At 50.6% G+C, this 23083-nt stretch overlaps 1 protein-coding gene across 3 annotated transcripts in view; it reads right to left on the reverse strand.

Moving 5' to 3' along the window:
• Window positions 1-23083, reverse strand: part of LOC146829210 (uncharacterized) — a 361848-nt gene that overhangs the window by 164965 nt on the left and 173800 nt on the right. Inside the window, exon 4 of one of the 3 annotated variants that reach the window (XM_085607848.1) lies at window positions 8532-10687. The exons of 1 other annotated variant lie outside the window; for it this stretch is intronic. In XM_085607848.1, coding sequence (XP_085463974.1) covers window positions 10353-10687 — 335 coding nt within the window. In that variant the 3' untranslated portion in view covers window positions 8532-10352. Of the gene's footprint in view, window positions 1-8531; window positions 10688-23083 lie in introns of those variants that run through there. One more of the 3 variants, XR_014962203.1, reaches the window with a different exon arrangement.

Here is a 23083-nt window from a genome sequence, read left to right on the forward strand (position 1 = left end):
CCATGGTGCCCCCCAAAACATCTATGCACCCTGTGCCAGGCACCACAGGTTTCCTTGTACACGCTGCAGGGATGTTTCCAAACATGCCTTTTTGCATTGAGGCTTCTGCTGCGGTGCTTTTCTGGGATGCAGCACAAGACTCAATGCAAAAAGGCATGTTCCCAAAAGCCTACAGAGCGATCGGTTCATAATTTAGAGGTCGGGATCGCCGCCTACTTGTCAGGCTGTCCCGATCCTGTAGCAGTGTCGGTCCGACTGGCATCGTAATGAGGGCCATAGTTCTGATGTAGTTACAGTAGGGTGTGTTGACTAAGGTACCAGTGTGTGTATAGGCCAGTAGTGCTGACGTGAAATGAGCAGACAGGCATATAGGCATAGCATAAAATGATACGTAGATACATGGTGACAGTGTATACCAGAAGTATACGGTTAACAATAGAAAGTGAAGCTACCAGTATTTGCATAAAAAGAGCAAAAAGTATATAGGCACAGCATAACATATATGCATATGATAACAGTGTACGACCAGTGTTGGAGTAGAACATCAAATGAGCATGGAATGGAATGGCATGGAATACTAGTGTAGACTACCAGTACACCCATGCACCACTGTGTACACCAGACAAACAACAGTATACTACCAGAATATCAGTGTGGATTGTCAGTGTAGACAGGCTGCATGCCAGCGGGTATCGGAGCAGGTAGCCTCTCACCCAGACAGCATCTATGAGCTCCTGCAGCTAGCTCCAGCCCCGCAAACATGCTGCTTACGAAAAGGTGATAAAAGCCAAATACATGAGCCTTTCTAAAGACAACCATAGTTTGTTCTTAAGTCATGTGATCTTTTTTCAAAGGAAACAACTTTGTAAAAATAGTCATGCGAGATGTTGGCACAAGATTGGTTCAAGCAGATAAATCTGTCTCCAAGATATTTATTTTCACAAATTGTAGCATATGGAATTTCAAGAATTTCACAAATTTTACTTATTGTGAAATATACAGAATCACAAAATGTTAGAGCAATTAATATTTTGCAAATGACTAAATCCAAAGCAACTGTAAATGGTGAAAAAATGCATGGACATGCCCTTGCTCAACATTGCAATCCTTCAAGAGCAATACATCACAACCACTCTGGAAGATCTAGTAGCAGGATTCATTGGCTTACACAGGTTCTCCTCAGTGGGTTCAAACTCAAGCTTTCATTGACTGTACTTCAAAACATAACTGGGATATAATTTTTACACATTGAGTTGAGGAGGCACAAACATATTTTTTATTCGACATATGTACTGTGGAAATCTTCTAAATCAGTGTCAGGAAAGATTTCTCTGGACGTCTAGGGATGATAAATGTCAGTGACAACATTCTAATGGATGTGTAGCCTTCTTCAGATATAAGTAGTTTGCCGGGTGGGTTGCACCTGATCAATTCAAGAACAATGATGTCAATTCTGACGCACAACTCACATCTGTTTCTGAAGTGAGAAGCCGCGGTTTTCTATAATCTAAATTCACTCTCCTGATGGGATTAGAATGCTAGTGCCAACCAGAATTGCACAACTAGTTGCTTGCCACTCATGTGTGGATGAAGAATTATGAACTGATAATGGCTACATGGTGCAAGGCCTCGAATGTGCTAAGACTAGTCCATCTACATAAGCACCTCAATATCACCATGAGGTACCTCTCAAGCGAATGGCAAGGCAGAGTGTTTAATGCATTCTTGTGCAAAGTGATCTTATTAGCTTGTCTACATTCTTCATTTGAGTGTTCCAACCACTCAGTCCTGTAGGAATGTCACATCCAACATCAGCCCAAAGCATTGGTACTTGCAACCATTATCCCAGGGGCCACAAAATATTGTCCATTGTGTGCCCTAGGTCTGAGTTAATGTCAGCAGGGTGTAAGAAAGCTTTGCTGGAGGGTAGGTAAGGTAGGCGTAGAGGACACAGAGCACGTACATAGTTTGGTAAGTGAGTCATGGAGTTATTTTAAGGGTTGCATTCCACACTATGGGGCCCATTAGGATGTCGGGCACTGGCACCACCGCGGTGCTGGCGGTGCGGAAAAAAGCTATTTTCCGCCCGCGAGCAGCGGCCCTCACGTCTGCCATATTAGTATGGCCAAACATAGCCCATTTCCCGACCGCCGCAGTGCGCCGTGCACCGCTATCAAAGTGCGCCCGCCACCGCGGCGGTGGGAGCCAATGGAGACTCACCGCCTTGAAGAATGACGTCTGCCCCGCTCCACAAAATAGGATGACTCAAACAAGCAGATGCACCGCAGTGGAGATACCGCCCAACCAGAGACAGCGGAAGCTCGATAGCGGAGCGCGAAACCAGTCCCGGTCACGACCGCCATAGACCCAGCTCTACACGTCTTTCCGGTGCTGTACCTGCTACATCACCAGGAACTCATGGACCACCGCAGACGCCGCCGCAGGTACGCAACAACACAAGCATAACACACATGCAGACACAAGGTCCAAATCCACATCAGACACCCTAGGGGGGACAGGGACACATCCACAAGGGCACCCACACATCACCCACCTGCCACAAAGTCACCTCTCTGCATCCTGGACACACAGCTACCGCCACCATGCAGCAATGTCCCGGTCACGTCACCGCAGCAGCGAACACTAGGGAATACATGCGCACAATGCAGAAAGCAGGGCCTGCGCCAGGCATGGGCAAGGCACAAAGACCACAGGGCCACACCTCCACCCACCAAACACTAGAACACCCCCTGAAGGCACATGCCATGTGCCCCTCCTGTACACCCCATGCACAACAACAAGCCAGGTCAATACACACCCTGCACCACACAACAAACAATCATGGAGACAGACAATGCAGGAGTGGCTGCACAGGAGCACACAACACACAGCACAGTTGCACAGGGCCAGGCAAACACACACACCACCACAACACCACACTCAGGGAAATAAAAATGAGGACAAGCACCAAATAGACACATACAAGAACTTAACATCCAAATGGACACACAGCCTGCACAGTCACACATACATACCACAGAGTGACACACAGACACATACACACCCCGCATGCCAACAGCAATGGAGCACAACAAATAGGAAAGCCAAAGTGGGCTGCACACAAATGGAAGGCCATGGAGACACACAACAAGCATGTGTACAACACATCAACATAAGGAACAGAGAACAACACCCTCACACCATCAAAGCACACATGGCTGGCACAGTGAGTGAACTCAAACCACAGACAGCTCAGTGCAACAACACAGGGAGACAGCAAGGCAAACCACGTATAGGTACAAGGATGAAAGGAAGGCCCTGAAGTCAAACTGTGAACAGCCACACATCCATACAACTACTTCACAGGAGTACACCAGCAGCACTACACACAGGGCCCATCTACACACCTCAGGACTGACAAACACCAGTAGGAATCTACACACATACCCCCTCACACCAGCAGCACACAACACCAGTGCCAAACACACTGAAGGCTGGCAATACTTGCAAGTCAATACACTCACAAACAACCATACACCCTGGGGTCAGCGACAAACATCACACACACACACACACAGGGATGCCACCACAAAGGTCAAAACAAATACAACAGACAAACACATAACCCAACAGAAACCCCAACAGAGCAACAACAACCGACATGCCCTGTGCAGCTAAACTGGGGAAAGGCAATGGGAGCGCAGACACAACAGTAGTGCACAACCTCATCACTCAGGAACAATGCACAGACAACATACCACAGCACACAAAAGAAGTGCACCATCACAGAACAACACAGCCACAGCAAACAAACAACAGATGCACAGGCAGAACAATCACATAGGAAACACAGCAGGACATCAGGCGATGCACACCAGGCAATCACAAGGCAACATACACACACAACACTGCATGCACAACAAGCTGTGTGTGCACAGAAAGCATACTCACTTTAGGAACAGCTTTGTTACTTTTTCATGGTTGCACGCAGAAAGCATACCAGCCACACACAGACATCGGTGACAGAACAGCAACCCACACAACACCATAAAGCACAGCACATAGACAACAGCACACCCAGGAAGTTAAGCAATAACACAGCCAACACACATACATCCAACACAACACCCAACAGATGCACAAGTCTGGGAAACAACTTGACCAGAGGACTGGGCAGCACATACAGTTGAACTGCATAGGAGCAATCATGACTGACAAACAGCACCTGAACATCACACATGACCCATCGGGGAAATGCCCTGAGTGACACATTGACCCTGGCCAAAGAACTGCACCACAAAGCACAGTGTCACAAATGAAGTCATGGGGAGGCACACACACATATAAACCAAGGGGACAGCTGACACCAAAGTGAAGTGTACGGCATGTCAGTAGGGGACATGGCAGGAGTGTACCATACACAAAGAGAGGGAGTGCAGACCCACAATGGGTAGGCAGCTGAAGCACAGATAGGGGATGGAATGACAACACACACAACATGCCACACTGGAGGCAAGAAGGCACCATGTGACAGCAAGGAATGAGAAAGCACAACCACAATGGCAGTGTGGAGCAGCAGGTCTGCACAGTTTCCACAAACAGCAACAAGACACATGGATGTGCAACAAAACACAACACTGAATTGCCAGTAACACTCTCTGAATACTCACAAGTGACAAAAACAACAAGTAGGAGTCAGACAGAACTGCAAGGACACACCGACACACAGCACAGTGCACAACATACACCTCTCACATGGGCATACAACCACATCCACAGGGATGAACAATCAAAGCAACAGACACACAACTCCTGGGTGACACATGTGTGCATTTGACAGTGCAGAGGCATCTACACCTCAACACTCCCCACAAACTCACCCCTTCACACTGCACACTGCACACTACCTGGCCATCCAAGAGCATAAATGGAAAGTAAGCCATGGGACTAGGATGACTGGCCATCACAAGATGACCACACACATACACCACTGGGCACACATAAAGGAACAACACACATACATGATGACCCTGGCCAGCCTGCCTGCAATACTGTGTGCAGAAATCCACTCTGTGCCGGCAGTGCCCCCCAACCTGACATGTGTACAATATAGTCAACATGAACTAATTAAGTAAATGACTACTGCTATCCATTGTAAATTGAAACCATTGCCCACACAAATATCTGGCTCAAGAAGAACTGAAGACCCTGTCACCCCTGAAAAAAGTTAGTGAGCCCAAAAATTGACTATGTTGAAGTGGCACACAGACCATGTGGCATAGTAAACCATTTACACACAGCATATGAACTTTATTCAGTAAGGACACTGACAAAATAGACAACAGGAGCAACTGTCTTTATTCACATATTGCACAGATAGGTACCATGAGAAGAGAAGAGCAAGGCACAAGATGTAGAGCATGTCCATGAGAATCTGCACAGGCAGGGGGCACACAGCAGTGAACGACAAGGCCAGTGGGCAGGACAAAGTGCAGATTGAGTCCATGAGAAGCTGCACAGGCAGGGGCAAAACAGCAAGGCCAGTGGCCAGTCTGAGGTGCAGAGTGAGTCCATGAGCAGCTGCACAGGCAGGGGGCACACAGCAGTGAACGACAAGGTCAGTGGGCAGGACAAAGTGCAGAGTGAGTCCATGAGAAGCTGCACAGACAGGGGCAAAACAGCAAGGCCAGTGCCCAGTCCGAGGTGCAGAGTGAGTCCATGAGAAACTGCACAGGCAGGGGGCACACTGCAGTGAACGACAAGGCAAGTGGGCAGGACAAAGTGCAGAGTGAGTCCATGAGAAGCTGCACAGGGAATGTGTGTGACTGTACCATTCCATGGTCAGCAACACAGTCAGAGGGCAACAATGTGCACTACAGGCCCACCTGTGTGAGAGACAGGTGTGTGAGGGTGACTACCACTCAGACTTGGCTGTCAGGCAGACTGGGAGCTGGCTGTGTCTCGGGGACTGTCGGGGCACTTGACAGGGAAGAGAGCGGAACAGCTGAGGTAGAGCTATCAGTGGCTTGGCAAGCCGGAGGGCTGCTTGGACCAGGTGGTGTAGTGGCACGTGGAGGTGGAGTCATGCAGACGGGAGACAAGGTGTGGCTGGGAGATTGTGGAGGGGTGCCCTTCCACTATATGGGGATCCTAAATGGCTTGACTGACTGTGCATCAATGGGAAGTGGTGTGGGTACAACAGGCACACTCACCACCACAGCTGCAGCAGGTGCAGGACTGGTAGCCCCTCTGGTGATGTGATTTTAGCGGCAGAGCATGCCAACTGCCATTTCCACATGTCTCCATGCCTATCAGTACCGCACTTGTGTGAATGGGGGTGCTGGTGACACACCGCCGGGGCCAGGCGGTAGCTAAGCTACCGCGTTTTGGGTGCCATACATTGACACGAGGCTCCGCGATTCATGCGGCGGAGCATGCCAACCGCCATTCCACATGTCTCCATGCCTATCAGTACCGCACTTGTGTGAATGGGGGTGCTGGTGACACACCGCCGGGGCCAGGTGGTAGCTACCGCGATTTGGGTGCCATACAATTGCAATGGCCGTCTGTCAAACATCAACAGGGCACAGTGCCAACATGGTCAATGGACCATCATCGTGCACACATTGCCATTGTTCCATTTACTCCACTGATGGCTACACATGCCATGTTTGTGTGTGTGTTTCATAGATTGGCCTGTACCCACTCACATGTCACTTATGGATTTAATGTTGGTGTAGGCAGGACAGTGTTTTTTTGGACTCTACAATGTGTACACATGTCAATGTGTTGAGGTGCAGTGACAATCACAGCGATGCTTGTCTCAATGAAGGATGAACTATGTTGCATTGCCTCTCATGTCTGCTCATGCACACATTCGTCATCCCAGCACCGACTGCGGTCATTGTTTGGTGGATGTGTGCCAGGTTGTAATGACGCATTGAGGTGTGACAGGTACAGCAGCTAGGTATGAGACAGTGGGTTTGATTAGTTACACATATGCTGGATGCTATACTCCCAGGGGTGCCCATTTGAAATATGGCCGTATCCCTATGTTGTGTCATCCAGAACGTCACTTGACAGTGCTGGAGGACATGGAGGATGTTGCGATCATACGGAAATGCTGCCTGGACAGAGCCACCCTGAAAACCCTTTGTAATCTGTTGGAGCCCCACCTGCAGCCTCGCAGGACATATCCAACAGTTTCACTCCTACTTATAAGGTGATGGCGGCCCTGCATTTTTTGCCACTGGATCGTTCCAAGAGACAGTGGACAGCGCCAGTGGGATGTCACAACTGATGTTCAGCATGGTGCTGCATGATGTACTGTCCGCCATGATGCTTTATAAGGACAGATACATCCATTTCTCCAGGGGTGCTGAATTGCCAGCTGTGAAGGGAGACTTCTATCCCCTTGGTCACATCCCCAATGTTGTTGGTGCCATTGATTACACCCATGTCGGGCTTGTGCCACCACAGGCAAGTGAGCACATTTACCGCAATCGCAAGCATTACCACTCCATCAATGTGCAGGTGGTGTGCCTGGCAGATATGACCATCTCCCACTTGTGTGCCAAATTCCCAGGCTCGGCCCATGATTCCTACATCCTGCGGAACAGCATTGTGCCCCAGCTGATGGCTAATCTGCTTCCGGAGCGTGCATGGATTGTGGGTGAGTATGCCTAGTCGTGTGGGGTGCTGGGTGTGTGACCAGCTGCCCTCAGCCTCTGCGACATTGCAATGTCTATTTGTGTTTGTCATACCTAGGTGACTCTGCATATCCCAACCGCCCCTGGTTGCTGACCCCCCTGGGAATCCCAAGAGCCCGGCTGAAGTCCACTACAATGAGGCCCATGGGAGGACACGTCGTGTGGTGGAGCGTACTTTTGGTCTGCTCAAGTCACGTTTCCGCTGCCTGGACAAGACCGGAGTTGCACTGGCATACTCGCCCAGGAAGGTGTGTCAGATTGTAGTGGCATGCTGCATGCTCCACAACCTAGCCATTCGCAAGGAGATTCCCCTGCTCCTGGATGATGGTGAGAACCCAAGGCCCCAGCCTGCAAACCAAGCTGTGTCCAGTGATGAGGACAGTGGAGAAGAGGAAGGTGTTGACCTGCGTGAACAGCTCATCACCCGCTACTTCACTTGAAGGTGAGTGTCAATGTGCAACATACCCATTGTCTGCTGATATTGCTGTTGTTGCGAAGGGGCATGTGAGAATTGGAGCAGCAGCCAGTTGTAGACTCAGCAGTGTTTGGCAATGTTTCTGGGACAGGGCATTTGGGAACATCTACAGGACGTGTATGTTGACACTTGTTGGCCATTGTGACATGTGCATGTTGGGTTATCCTGATGGTAGGGGTTGTGTGATGTCTGTGATGCCACACCCACACCAGTGAAAGTAGTTCTGTTGCGTTTCCCTAGGTACCTTCAACTTCTCATTGCCTACATACAGCCCACGCTCCTGGTACATTGTGATCGTGTTGAAGACTGTACATCCTGCAATAAAGACGGAGCAGACACGACAACATGTGTGTAAGGATATTTTATTTGCAATGGTGAGATGCCAGGGGGGTGTACATTTCCATTGGGGGTGGGGTGGAGCAGTGAGTTGACAGTTGTGGTAGATGAGATAATCGAGTAGTCACCACATTGATGTGGTGACCCAGTCCAACAGACAGATGCCATTCACAAGGCAGTGTGGGGAAGAACAGTCCAAAAAGTCAATGCAGTGGTGGAGAGGGTTGCCATCATGGCTGGCTCCGTGACTGGCGTCTGGCAGGTGCTTTGCCTCCAGATACTCCCAGGATCTTTTGGCTTCTTTTCTGGATCAGCGAGAACAGAGGGTCAAATTAGGCGAATTCTTATCCCCATCCCTGCCTGTTCAATGTGGGGTCCCACAGGGTTCGGCTCTCAGCCCTATCCTTTTTAATATCTGTGTGGCCCCACTAGCCAAGCTAATAAGATCCTATGGGATGGTGGGGGTCTCTTATGCAGACGATACTCAGATTATGGTATCCCTCTCACACCCGGACGACTCCTCTGTTCTCAGCTTTAGAAACTGCATGGAGGCAGTCTCTAAATGGATGATACACAACTCCTTAAAGCTGAATGGGGATAAGACGGAGGTTCTTGTCTTTGGTGGTGGGAGTGACCTTTGGTCTGATAAGTGGTGGCCCCCTTCGCTGGGATTGTGCCCCTCTCCCACCTACTCAGCTCGTAATCTGGGGGTCCTGATTGATCCTTTGCTTTCTATGAACCTACAGGTAAACAGAACGGTGTCGACTTGCTGGGGTATCATCAAAATCTTAAGAAAAATAAAATATTACCTTGCTCTCTCTGCACGCAAACAAGTCGTAACAGCCCTGGTGTCCTCACGCCTTGACTATTGTAATGTGCTTTACTCTGGTCTAGATAAGGGTTTGGTTCAGCGACTGCAAACTGTTCAGAACGCGGCTGCCAAGTTTGTAACGGATGCCTCAAGGCTCTCGTCGGCTACTGCTGTCAGGAAGAGCCTTCTTTGGCTCCCTATCTCGGCCAGGATCACTTTTAAGATCCTTAGTCTTACTTATAGCACACTTTCAGGCCAAGGAGCGAGAGGAATCAAGGATCTCCTGGTTCCCTATGTCCCCGCCAGAAATTTGAGGTCCTCAGATAAGAATCTGCTACTGGTACCCCGTTTTAGGAGAACCAGGTGGGGAGGAAGGTCTTTTTCCTATTTGGCGCCTAAGCTTTGGAATGCTCTTCCCATGGAAATTAGAGCCCAACCATCAGTCCCCTTGTTTAGGAAGGCTTTAAAGACCTGGCTATTTGTTATGGCATATCCGTGAGCTGGCTTCTGTGTTTCTGATCATATTGATAGGTGCCTTGATGCCTTCGGGCTTAGTTTGCACCATATAAATTGCCATTCATTCATTCATTCATTCATTCATTCATTCATTCATTCATCTTCTTGGGATGGCCCCTTCATCGTTTGGTAGAGGGAGGCCCTGCTGCAGGGCCAGTGGGGTCTGAGGACTCACCCCTCTCTGTGGGCACAGGGGAGGATGGTGAACTGTCATCGTGCGGCCCACCAGAGGGAGGTGGAGGTGTTGTCTGTGGCGCATACCTATCCCTCAGTACCCCCACTTGCTGGCCCAAGAGGTCCACGATTTGTCCCATGCGGGTGTCGATGGACCTCATCAGCAGGATGAGCTCGTGCAACAGTTCGTCCGACAGGCCCGTTCGTCCCTGGGCTTGTTCGTATGCGCCCAGGACTCTGAAGATGTGTTCCAGGGATTGGGTCCCAGCCTCCTGGCGTCCGTGGGTGACCCTGCCCCTCCCACCTGCCCTGTTGACACAGACCTGTTGCCTCACCACTGTGGGCACCCGCATCCTCTCCCTGCCCTCCTCCATCGGTGGTGTGTGCTGGTCATCCTCTGGGACAGGGAGGGTATTGCAGGCCGCACTGGTGGTGGTGGTGGCGGTGGCCACACAGGCCGTGACAGCAGGGGTCTGCTGTGAAGTTGTTGTTGGTGCAGATGTGGTGGGGGGGACGATGGGGTCCTGAGACCTGTTGTTCCCTGGCACACCAGATGGACTGGCTTCGAGGAATCCTGGGAGTCAACATCCGAGAGTCCATGTACCTGGGGGGGAGACTGGCTCTGCAGGTTGCTGGTGTTGTCCTCTGCAGTGAGTTCCTGGTCACCTGTGGGTCAGATGGGAAATTGTCATTGTAGTGCACCCGGCAAGCTTTGTGTTAGCTGTGAGTCATTCACTTTTTGTACACTGCACAATTGACAGATCATCACATTGTTTACTATGTGCACTACTGTGCTTCCTGACATGATACAGTGGTACAGGCATAACTTGTCCATGGTGTGAGGTGTCAAGGCATACCATGTGACCCGTGCACAATTAAGGATTACAGGGACTTGTTGCCATCTAGGGCCCGGTACAACATGTGTTTAATTGAGAACTCATTGTTTATTTGTCAGACCTGGCAGACGTCACATCTGGCCATGGACTGGCCATTGTTATCTCCTGCATACCTTTGTCCTGTCATGTGCATAGCTTGATTTGTACCACCACACATATTTTTCAAATGGTCCTTGTTGCACTTGCCCCATGGCGATGCACATGTAAATAGGTGCTGTGCATGATTGTGTCCTGACTTTCTTCTACTTGTGCATTGGTGTGTCACACTTTGGTAGCTGTGACAGTTTCCTCAGCTTACCTGTGTGCACACTGTGCTTGGCAATGAGGTAGGTATGCCTCTTTGTGCAATGAGAGGGCTGGTGTTGTCATGTGGCACCATTTAATTTGTGACGATTGGGTGGGTGCACGTCCTGGCTACTTACCTGTAATGTGCCCACATTTGGGTTTGTTATGTCACACATGTGTGTGTGCGTGGTGGCGGCTTACTTCCTGCTCAGTGGGGTCACGGTCCAGAATCATATGTCTACCTACCTGTAAGTTTGTTTGGTGTACTGCAATGGCTTCCAACTGCTTCTGGGTAGGGGAGTGCTCCATCCTACTCAGGTGTGGGACAGAGGGAATGTTGGTAGTAGCAGTGCAGGCCTCTCACACCCATACACCCTCACTGTGAAGATGGCTACCTACCCCTTAGTTTGATGAGGGTGATGTAATGGCTTCTAACTGCTTCTGGGTGGGAGAGTGCTCCATCCTGCTCAGGTGTGGGACAGAGGGAATGTTGGTAGTAGCAGTGCAGGCCTCCCACACCCAGATACCCTCACTGTGAAGATGGCTACCTACCTGTTAGTTTGATGAGGGTGATGTAATGGCTTCCAACTGCTTCTGGAAGGGGGGGTGCTCCATCCTGCTCAGGTGTGGGACAGGGGGAATGTTGGTAGTAGTATTGCAGGTCTCCCACACCCAGACACCCTCACTGTGAAGATGGCTACCTACCTATTAGTTTGATGAGGGGGGTGTAATGGCTTACAACTGATTCTGGGTGGGGTGGGGGAGGGCTCCATCCTACTGAGGGGGGGCAGGGTGCATGGTGGGAATAGTGGTACAGGCCTCCCACCCACAAACACCCTCACTGTGAAGATGGCTACCTACATGTAAGTTTGATGTGAGTTGTGTAATGGCTGACACATGCTTCTGGGTGAGGTGGGTAGAGGGCTTCATCTTGCTGATGCAGTGGGACAAGGGGGCCTGGTAGGAGTTGTAGTGCTGTCTGCCTGTACACATGCCCCCATGGTAATGTTGGTAGCTACGTTTGTGGTGAATGGGAGTGGGTGAATGTTGGATCTGTGAGTATGTTTTTGTGAGTGTGTGGTGCAGATGGATGGAATTTGTTCTAGGTGGTGTAGCTTTGTAGTTGTGCAAGTCAGTACATAGCAGAGTGGTGGTAGTCATTTGTTTGTACTTACCAGCCTCCACTCCCTTGGCTACTCCAGTGAGACTCTCTGGATGCAGTATGGCAAGAACCTTCTCCTCTCATGGTTTGAATGGTTTTTGTGGAATGGGAGGGCCACCGCCAGTCCTCTGAGCCAGCTCATGGATCTTGCTCCTCCTCTCCTTGACCACCCACTTCAGATCATGCCACCGCTTCATGATCTCCTTTTTTGATCTTGGGGTGGTCCCTACTGCATTGACCCTTTGGACTATCCTTGACCACATTTGTGTCCTTGTGGCTAATGGTGATTGTTGGACCAGGCTACCAAAAAGCTGTGGTTCCACTCTGACTATCTCATCTACCATGACTGTCAACTCACTCACTGTAAATATGGGCATTTTCTGTGTGGCCATGGTGTGTGGTGTGGAAATTGGTTGTGGGTGCAGGAGTGTGAGTGGTGGTTGTGATGTGTATGGTGTGTGTTGTGCAGGGGGGTTAGTGGTGCAGGTGTGGAAGTTGTGGTGGTGCTGTGTGTGGTGTGGCTGGTGATGTTGTGTCCTTTGCCTCTAAGCTGGGGTGTATGTCCCTTCTCTCATGGAGTATTGCAAAGGATTGTGGTCAGGGAAGGGGCAGGTTTTATACTCAGCTATGTGGGTGTGTCCAATTGGGGTATTGCTGTCAGGTGTGTTGTCCTGGGATTTGTATGTTTCTTTTTGCCATGTGGTTGTGTCATTGGGGTGTGTTTTGTGTATTTGGGGGACATGGCTAGTTTTCTGTGTGCACTTTTTGGCCTTCTTGTGGGTTTTTTGATTCGTCCGCCATATTTTTTACAGATCGTCCGCAGCGGTGGCTGTGCTTCAGCTCTTCCACTGGCTCTCCCATTCATCCCATTGTGCGACCACTGCGGTTGGAGACAGCGGCACGTACCGCGGGACTGTCGGGGATATCCTAATTTCCCGTATGGTGTCTCCGCTATACTTGCGGTGGGTTGGTGTTTTTCCACCACAACTCCGACCACCGTGGACAGATTTTGGCCATCTCCGCCCGCTATGGGCGGTTTTTTTTGGCCACGGTCCGCCGCAGTCGGTGTTTTTGGGCGGTTGATCCTAATTTGGCCGCCGGTTTTCCCACGGTGCCAGCGGGCGGTTGTTTTCCGCCTCCATGGCAGTCGGGGTGCTTTTCAGACCGCCATCCTAATAGACCCCTGTTTCTTAACTAAGCTCATACATTTGGGAGAGTCAAGTGTAAATAGAAAGTAACTTGATTATCAAATTGGAATTAAATAGAATTGTACAATCTGAAACCGTAATACCTGGGATCCATCCTGTCCCTCCACCTGACCAAATAATGTGATACTAGGCAATTGCTTTATTTCACTTTGCCTTACCTTTCTTCATTATCAGATGTAAGAGCACCTTGAAATACATCAGTTTGAGATAATTGCTATACAAAAACCTTCTCTTGTGTTACATTTAATAGACTAAAATATTGGCCATGTATCATATAACAACATAGGCCAGCCAGAGGGTTCCTCATGATAACTGACTTGCCTCTTAGGACTTTATTGGCCTTGTGGTCAGGGTAGAAGGAGGCATGAATGTTTCTACGTTCATTTTGAAAAATCTAATTCCTAAAAATTACGTTTCAATGCACTGATATAATCTGATGTACTAAGGTGAAACACTTCTGCTTGTAAATCAAATACAGTTTTGTGGATTTTGAAAAACGTTGACATAGTTTTACACTTTTGTTGCAAGATTTCTTTAAATATAAATGTGTTCCTAAAGTTAAGTAGTGCAAGACACATTATTTGCTTCTTTTTTTTTTCTTCAGTTAGCATGTAAAAAAAGCTTGCCCGTTTATTTAGTATCTTTCTGAATGTTAGCGCAGCAGCCCAGTGATGTCTATCAGCAGGGGGGTGCATGTGAGGGTCAGGAGGGCCACAAGTGGCCCCCAGGCCATACTTTGAGTTTTACTGGCCCAAAGGGTGTACCAGTGTCCAAATGTGCAATGGAAGACCCATTGCAGACACTATTCTACTTCACTCCTCATAGACACCTGCTCCTCATCGTAATAGTGTCACATTGTCTCATAGAATGAGCATCCAAAGGACAGACAATGACAAACCCGTTAGCCAAGAAATTACTACACTTTTGATCTCCAATTGTGGATAATATCCCAGTAAAATAATAATGCTCCTTTCATTTGAGTTAAGGCTGTAAGTATTCCCTGACATTCAATGATTTCTTGCAAGTGTGTGTGTGTAATGACTGTGCTACCAGTAAACATGGTTTTCTTTTGAGAGTCGTTAAAAAATCCAAGCTAATGACTAATAATGACACTGCATGATATGACACCAGGGTGCCGATTCCGATCCGGGAAAAAAAAATTGCGTACGACTCGTATCCGTACGTGTAAAATACATACGAATTGCATCGGGAAAATGGTCCGAGAGGGAGTCGGAAATTTTTACGTCCAAATAGCGCCGGGAAAAGTGTACGATAGGGAGCCGGACATTTTTACGTGCAAATGGTAAAACAGAAGTCCGAGCACGCAAGTACGATCCATACCGCCCGTCCGAATACACAACCGCATGTAAAAGGCCCCGTACGGAGCGAACGCTGTAGCACACATGTACACGGGTAAACTTGTGCCCGGATACGAGTCGTACAGCCCCCCTCACGCCGCATATGTCAGCACCATACCCCCATTTGTCAGCACCGTACCCCCCCTCCGCACCGTACCCCAGGACTGTACCCCAGCCCCGCACCTGTACGCGCCGCACCCCAGGCCCGTCTCCCAGCCCCGCACCTGTACGCACCGTACCGCAGGACCGTACCCCAGCCCCCCACCGGTACGCGCCGCACCCCAGGCCCGTCTTCCAGCCCCGTACCTGTACGCACCGTACCCCAACACCGTAGCACAGACCCGTAAATGTACGCACCGTACCCCAACACTGTAGCCCAGCCCCGTACCTGTACGCACCGTACCCCAACACCGTAGGCCAGCCCCGTACCTGTACGCACCGTACCCCAACACCGTAGCCTAGACCCGTACCTGTACGCACCGTACCCCAACACCGTAGACCAGCCCCGCACCTGTACGCACCGTACCCCAACACCGTAGCACAGCCCCGCACCTGTACGCACCGTACCCCAACACCGTAGCACAGCCCCCTACCTGTACGTGCCGCACCCCAGGCTCGTACCCCAGCCCCGTACCTGTACGCACCGTACCCCAACACCGTAGCACAGCCCCGCACCTGTACGCACCATACCCCAACACTGTAGCCCAGCCCCCCACCTGTACGTGCCGCACCCCAGGCTCGTACCCCAGCCCCGTACCTGTATGCACCGTACCCCAACACCGTACCCAAGCACCCTCACCCAGCATCGCGTATGTACGGACCTTACCTACGTGAAAAATACTCGTACAGAACAAGGACACTGTAAAACAGCACAAGGAGGGTCAATTCGACTCGCACAACACCACAAAACACGTCTACATGACAAAATACATCTCTATGACTGACCTGGCACATCCAAACAGGCAAACAGCGGCCCTAAATCACAACCACCTCTTATAACACACCCACCACAAATTCAAACCCAGCCACACCCACAAATGGACCAATAAAAAGGGCCCACACACACAACCCATGAGCCTTTGCAACAGACCCACTGCTGCCAGACCCCACAGATAAACAACTGCACCTTACTTACAACTTAACTACACCTTAACTTACACACCTTCACACAACCTCCTTCACAAACACCCCCTCTTCACATTCACACACACACCGTCACATTCACACCCACACACCCACAACCATCCACACCCACACCCCACACCATGCCCACAGACAAGAATCCAAAGTTCACAAGGGCGGAGCTGGACCTCCTTGTCAACGAAGTCATCAGAGTCGAGCCACAGCTGTTTGGAACATTGGTCAGACAGACCAGCATAGCCCAAAAAACAAGCCTGTGGCAGAGGATCGTCGATAAGGTGAATGCTGTTGCGCTCATCCGAAGGACCAGACATGAATGCCAAGCCAGGTGGTACGATCTGCGCAGGGCAGTCAAGAGGAAAAGGAACGAGGAATACGCCCAGAGTAACATCACTGGAGGTGGGCTGCCCCGCAGACCCGTACATTACCATCCCTGGGAGGAGAAGGTGGTGGCCATGCTTCCGCCGGTGGGAGTACACGGAGTCGAAGGAGTCGCAGAGCCTGGTGAGTACACAAACAACTCACGTAACATGGGGGGAATGGCATCCACACCACAAATACACAAAATGCACGCAACTTCCCCCAAGCTCTCACTGCACACAACCACACTCAAAAACCACGCTCATGCCACTAACGTCTCCATGCCCCATTCACAAATAAAGGCAATGCCATATCCCAGGCCACACCAACCACAAACCCAAGACTGGATGTCCGGGATGCTGGGAAGGTGGGGCTCACACAACACATTGTGCAACTCAGAAGCAGACACTAATGCCCTCTGCCCAAATGGCCTAGGTACATACCCATGCACCATGCCCAATGCACAGGGATTGGCAAAGTACTGACAAGGTAGCTGACACTTGGCCCTGCTGTATGCAGCACAAGGCCCTCCTGTGACCACTGTACACTCAAACACCAACTCCACAAGCTCAGATATCTAGCACAGGAACTCAAACTCACTGTCATGTCAGCATGCACCATAAGGGGACAGACACATCACCTGGGAGACCCAATGAAAAATCACACTACACCCAACAGCAGGCCCGGTCACTCACCCCCCCTCACACAAGCACACACCCCCGGGGCAGGCCATGGATTTACCCATGCTCACAATGGATATGTGACACAACAAGACCAATCCATCGCCAAATAAGCATCCAAGCCAAATTCTACTGGTCAAACACTCAGGAGAACATACCAATCTGTCACCCGCAACATACCCATCCCCAAGTGTACATTGAGACGAATGCTAGGCACATCCAACTACCTGGAGGAACTGTGACAACTTGAATATGTATGAAACACGGATGTGGCATGAAACAGCATTAACATTGTCTCTCTCTCACACACAGGGCAACGTCATCGACCTCCCCCCAACAATGGGGGGGAACAATCACAGTCCGAGGCTCAGCGTGAAGATGATCCCACCGGCAGCGGCGACTCTCACCACTCCGTGGATGACCCCGACCAACCTGGCCCCTCTGGTACCCAAGCCCCTGCATCACCTGCGTCAGGTACATCTGTGCCAACCACCACCCCCATTCCTGCCACATCCCAGGAGACACCCACGAGCGCTGCTCGCACTGAACAACACAGCCAGTCTGACCAGGAGGGACAAGGTTCTCCGGGCACCCAGGAGGAGGCAGACAACCCCGATAATGCCATCCCTCAGGGGTCCCGTAGACCCGATGTGCCCACAACGGCAGGCCAGGCTCGTGTGGGCAGGGGTGGTGGGAGTGGAGGCAGGCGGAGGCGAGAACCTGACCAGCCAGCTGAGGGAACCGGTATGTCACACATACGCCACATCCTGGACACGTACCGGCATGACACCAGGGGCATCAGCCAGGTAGTGTCGAGCCTCACAGAGATGAAGGGGACCCTCGACGAGATGAAGAACCTGCAGGCCGAGCAACATGGCAGTCAACAACAACACCAAGGACGGATGGAGGCAAGACTGGCTGAGCTCCTGGCGGTGCAAACGGACATGAGCCGTTCACTCCGTCGGATCGCCGACAACATGGGCAACCCTCCCTGTGCCACCAGGTGAAGACCACCACCAGCCACAGGGAGGGAGGAGGAGGAGGATTCGTCCGACGGAGCATCACAGACATCGTCAAGGCCTGCATCTGAGGGTCCCCCCAGGAAGGTGGGTCATCCACGGAAAAGACCGTGAGAGTCAGCGGACCATCCACATCTCCCAGGTCACCTGGCCTGGCACCTGGCCCACTGGCACAACAGCAGCACCTCACCCAATGACATTCTCTGCCACATGGACTTGCTGGTCACAGTCTGACCAATGATGACCAACACTGTGGTCTGGACTCTGATGACTCTGATGACTCCAACTGACAAGGATGCCATCTCCCCCTGTGAACTTTGGATTCTATGCACCCGTACATCTACCAAAAGACTTACCCCACCAAAAATAAAATCTTTTTTTTTGTCATGAGATGTTGCTGTCATTTGGCATTAGTCCACAACATATGTGTGTGTAAATATCAAACTATGCCTGAGTGTTGAACTAACTCCAGCCATCCATACCCTGGGGTCTGAGTCTGGTACAGGACACATATGGGTCACAATGTATCAGTCAATGCAGACATGGAGCACAATACTCACCTGTTATGGCCTCAAGCTGCTGAGGGGGTGCTTGCAATACTGTGCGGACAGACCTATTTTGAAGAGTATCATTAAGGTGTAGAGGTCATGCCTCATTTGGAGGTTCCCGGGGAGGGAGTCCCAGGTATGTGTTCCCAGGTGGGAGAACTATGTCCTGCATGCTGGAGTACGGTGGATCTGAAGAATGGCGGCCAGGTCAAGGTTGGATGCACGGAGATGGCACTACGGGGAATCGGATGACAGTGGTACAAGGTTGGTTTTGGGTCGGGGTTGCGGTCTGCCTCCTGAGTGTGGGTGGAGAGTCTGAAGGTCATCCTGCAGCACACAGTGATCCATTGCAGCCATCTCTGCTGGACGGTGATGTGGCTGGGGTGCGGGATGTTGCAGCTGAGGTGTGCAGATGCAGCCTGGATGTGGAAAAGTGTCCCGGGAGTTTGGATGTGGCTGCCCCGTAGAGGGCAGGGCAGTATTTGACACGGATGTTGTCGTGGACCTGGGGGATGGTCCGTCTTTCCTTGGAGTGGATCTATCTGGAGATCATGTGCATAATGCAGAGGGTATTGCAGTACAGATGCTGGTGATTACCATGGCAAATGTGAGCAAGCAATCCATGATGCACACCATCTTGTGTGCGTGGACACTGGGTGCTTGTGCGGGGCTTCTGCGTGTGGGACACAAGCAGTTGACCCAGCTGTAAGGGGACAATCCTCAGATGTTGACCTCAGTCCTGTACAAGTCCAGCCTCAGGTGGCTGCTGTTCTGCCATTCATCAATGGATCTCATGCAATCTTGAATATTGGAACTGGCAATGTCTGCGTCCTTGGTGAGGGTGAGGAGCACCTGGCTGTCAATGGCATACGAGTTGATGATGAGGTTGTGTGCGCATGAGATGGTGGAGAGGGGAGTCCTGGACACATTGTAGATTGACACGCTGAGAGATGATACCTGTGCCATGTGCCTCACGACGACAGCCTACTACATGCAGAAGCCTTGAGTCTCACTCCCATGGCCTTGCCGGGGTACAGAGCCGGTGGGGAGTAGGAGGGACATGACCTGGTGGGTGTGACAGGGCCTGGAAGGCGTGGCAGCGCTGTGTAGGCAGTCGGAGTTGCACACTCATCATGCAAAGGTGTTGTGTGTGCGCTTAGTGTATGCCTGAGAGCAGGCGGGAGATGTGTGGATGGACATTGCTTGGAGGGTGGCTGCAACATCAGACTGTAGTGTGATGTGGGTCATGCAAGGACCTGAGGGTCATGCAATGTGCACGTTGCATGTGCAGACGGTCCAGCCTTTGGCACCGCGTGGCCGCAACTGTGGCACAGACATGCTGATGACAGCCAAATGACTGGGTTGAGGGAGGAAAGGAGGAGCATCTTTGATGTGTGTGTGTTGCCAAATCAGGAAACTTTGTGTGCCCTTGCTGGAGTGGCTTCAACAGCAGGCGGCATGTCCTGGGAACTATGCCACAATTTCCACACAAAGACTAGGATTTCAGAAAGGACTACTGCAACAGGTGTATGTCAAGGAAGAAATGACCGGTTTTCAATGGCACACCCAGAGACAAAGGATGCACAATCACCAAAGATGACTGATGATGATCATGAAACTGAAGGCCGAGCTGCGCACAGGAAACACACCCCAGAAGGTGTTGACGGCCCGTTGTGGGGACCGACATACCAAAACACATACACAGCCATGGACTTCATGAACAATAGAGAATCAAATACATGAAGAACAGCATGCAGGTTGCTAATCTACACATAGACTCATATGCACAATCCTTGACAACCATGCCAGAGATGGCGCATGCACAGTGGCAAGAGACCTGCATTGACAGAGATGAGGCACCTTGGAGGCTGAGGAACACCTTTATTACTCAGGCTCACACCTATGGAAATGCATCAATATTAACAGACTCACAGGTCTTTTGGATTAACATGTGGGACCTACACTGGACACCCCCTTCGCACCACAGATGCTATAAATCCATTGGAGTGGCACACAAGTGAAGGGGGTGAGCCAAACATCCCCTGCTGCACACGGAGAGGCTGCAATTCCCCATTGAGCCTCTTATGGGGTTGTCCCACAATATGTCCACCCGTAGCCTCCCGTATGTTTCTGAGGGAAGTTGTACACACATTGATGCCTTCATCAAAATCCACAATCCCATAACAGATGACTGTCACAAAGTGTGACTATCAACTCATGTGAGTCATGCTACATGTCATGTGCCCCATGGTGAGTCGACATGTATGCATAGTAACAAAACCTGCACAGGAGCAGTGCCCACACATTACAAACAACTACCACACCCAAAATGCCTTGCTGCAATCCTTACCCAAAGGAGACTTTTCACCATGTCCGTGCATGTAACACTGATTCAGCACACGTTGCATTACTCATGAGAAATAGCAGGAGCACAACGATGCCACGAGCAGACAGCATGCGCAACTACCTGGGGATGAGAGACACACAAGAAGTCAGGAAAAACATATTCATCCGCATGCATGGTCATGTACTCTACATGACTAAGGTTGACACCATGCTAGTTGTCAATTGAGTGTGTCAGCTAAAATGTGTGGAATGACATCAGCACTTGAGTGACACATCAGAACACACCTCAAAGTCACTTAGCATACAGTCAGCTGAGCTGGACACACACATTGTAACACATGCCACACAAGGCTCCAAGCGTGCACACTCAGACCCAGGGACTCACCATTATGAGAAGAAGTTGCGCATGAGCTGACTCCGGATGTCCTCCTCCTCCTCCTCCTCACTTGCCTCGTGACCAAGGCCGTCATCCTCCACGGGTGGATGTTCCTGCTCATCGGGATCCTGGATGAGTGGCACAGCTTTCTCCACTGCCATGTTGTGCAGCATGCAGCACACGAGGAAGATTTTGCAGACCTTCACCGGTGCATATGGGAGGGACCCGCCTGTCTTGTGGAGGCAATGGAATCGGCTCTTCAGGAGGACAAACGTCCTCTCAATCACTCGCCTGGTCTGCCCATGGGCGTTGTTGTAACGGTGATCTGCAGCTGTTCTCGGGTTGCGGAGAGGCGTCACCAGCCATGGCATGTTGGGATAGCCAAAGTCCCCTACATGGAAACATCATGTAAAGAAGTGGGTCAGGAGATGCCGTCACATACCAAGATACCGCTAAATACTGGACAAACAGAGTCTACCCAACAACAAGACATGCTCGTTCATTGTGCAGCTGCAGCATCATTTCTGGCACCCTGCTACGCCTCATGATGTAGGCATCGTGTGCTGACCCTGGAAAATGTGCAGAGACATGGGAAATCAGCATGTTAGCAAGACACACCACAAGGGCATTAATGGAGTGATAATGTTTACGGTTTCGATAGGCTATCTCCTGTGCCTGTGGTGGTACCAAAGCCACATGTGTCCCATCAATGGACCCAATTACATGGGGCATCCCTCCCAGGGCATAGAACTCACCCTTGATACCTGTTAACTGCTCACGAGTTGGAAAATGGATGAATTCATCCAGGTGCTCCAACATGGCTTCTAAAACATCATGCAGGACACGGCTGTACATGGTCTGGGACATGCCACCCACATCAGCTATGGTGAATTGAAACGTACCGGTGGCAAAGAAATGTAGGGCTGACATCACCTTCATCTTGGGGGTCAGCGCAGTCGGATAACTGTGTCGCGGTTGGAGGTGTGGTGCCAGCCTGTTTGTCAGGTCCTCAATTAACTGTTGGGGGAATCTGTAGCGGCGTATGCAGTCACGTTCCCTTATGGCAGCCAAGTCTGGCATTGGTCGGGGGAGTGGCGGTGCCCTGCAGAAATTTGGAAGAGATAACGAAGATTGAGTACATTACTACACCAATTTCAATGAACTGAGCACATGTTCAACAGCTAATACACATATGCTACACACAGAGTCTGGTCTGTGCAATACATCCTGCACACGTATGCCAGCCAAGTGATACTCCTACCAAGAGCCAGCTACAAACGTGGATTGTCAAGATCTACATGACATGCCATGAAAGTAGCTGTGGGCCAGTGTGAGTGAACAGCCAGACACATTACAGTAGTGACATACATCCACATATGTACATTTGAAGGATGTTATCTCATACAGACAGCTGGCGGCAAGCTGGACGCACAGGTCACATGTCATTGAAAAAGGACAGACGACACACCTTGCCATGAAGGGGTACATGTCAAAACTGATCACACAGACATTGAGACTATGCAGATATGTCCTCAGCTCGCAAGTCCCTGTTCGATGCATACAGACACACATTACGTGTGATTCCACATGTGGCCTGGTGTGCGTAATAGTGTGACATGGGCATCTACACACAGACACATGTTGGATGCAGCTACAGCAGATGCAGTTGACGGAACACCAACAG

The sequence above is a fragment of the Triturus cristatus genome, chromosome 5_2 (assembly GCF_964204655.1).
Source record: "Triturus cristatus chromosome 5_2, aTriCri1.1, whole genome shotgun sequence".
NCBI lineage: Eukaryota > Metazoa > Chordata > Amphibia > Caudata > Salamandridae > Triturus > Triturus cristatus.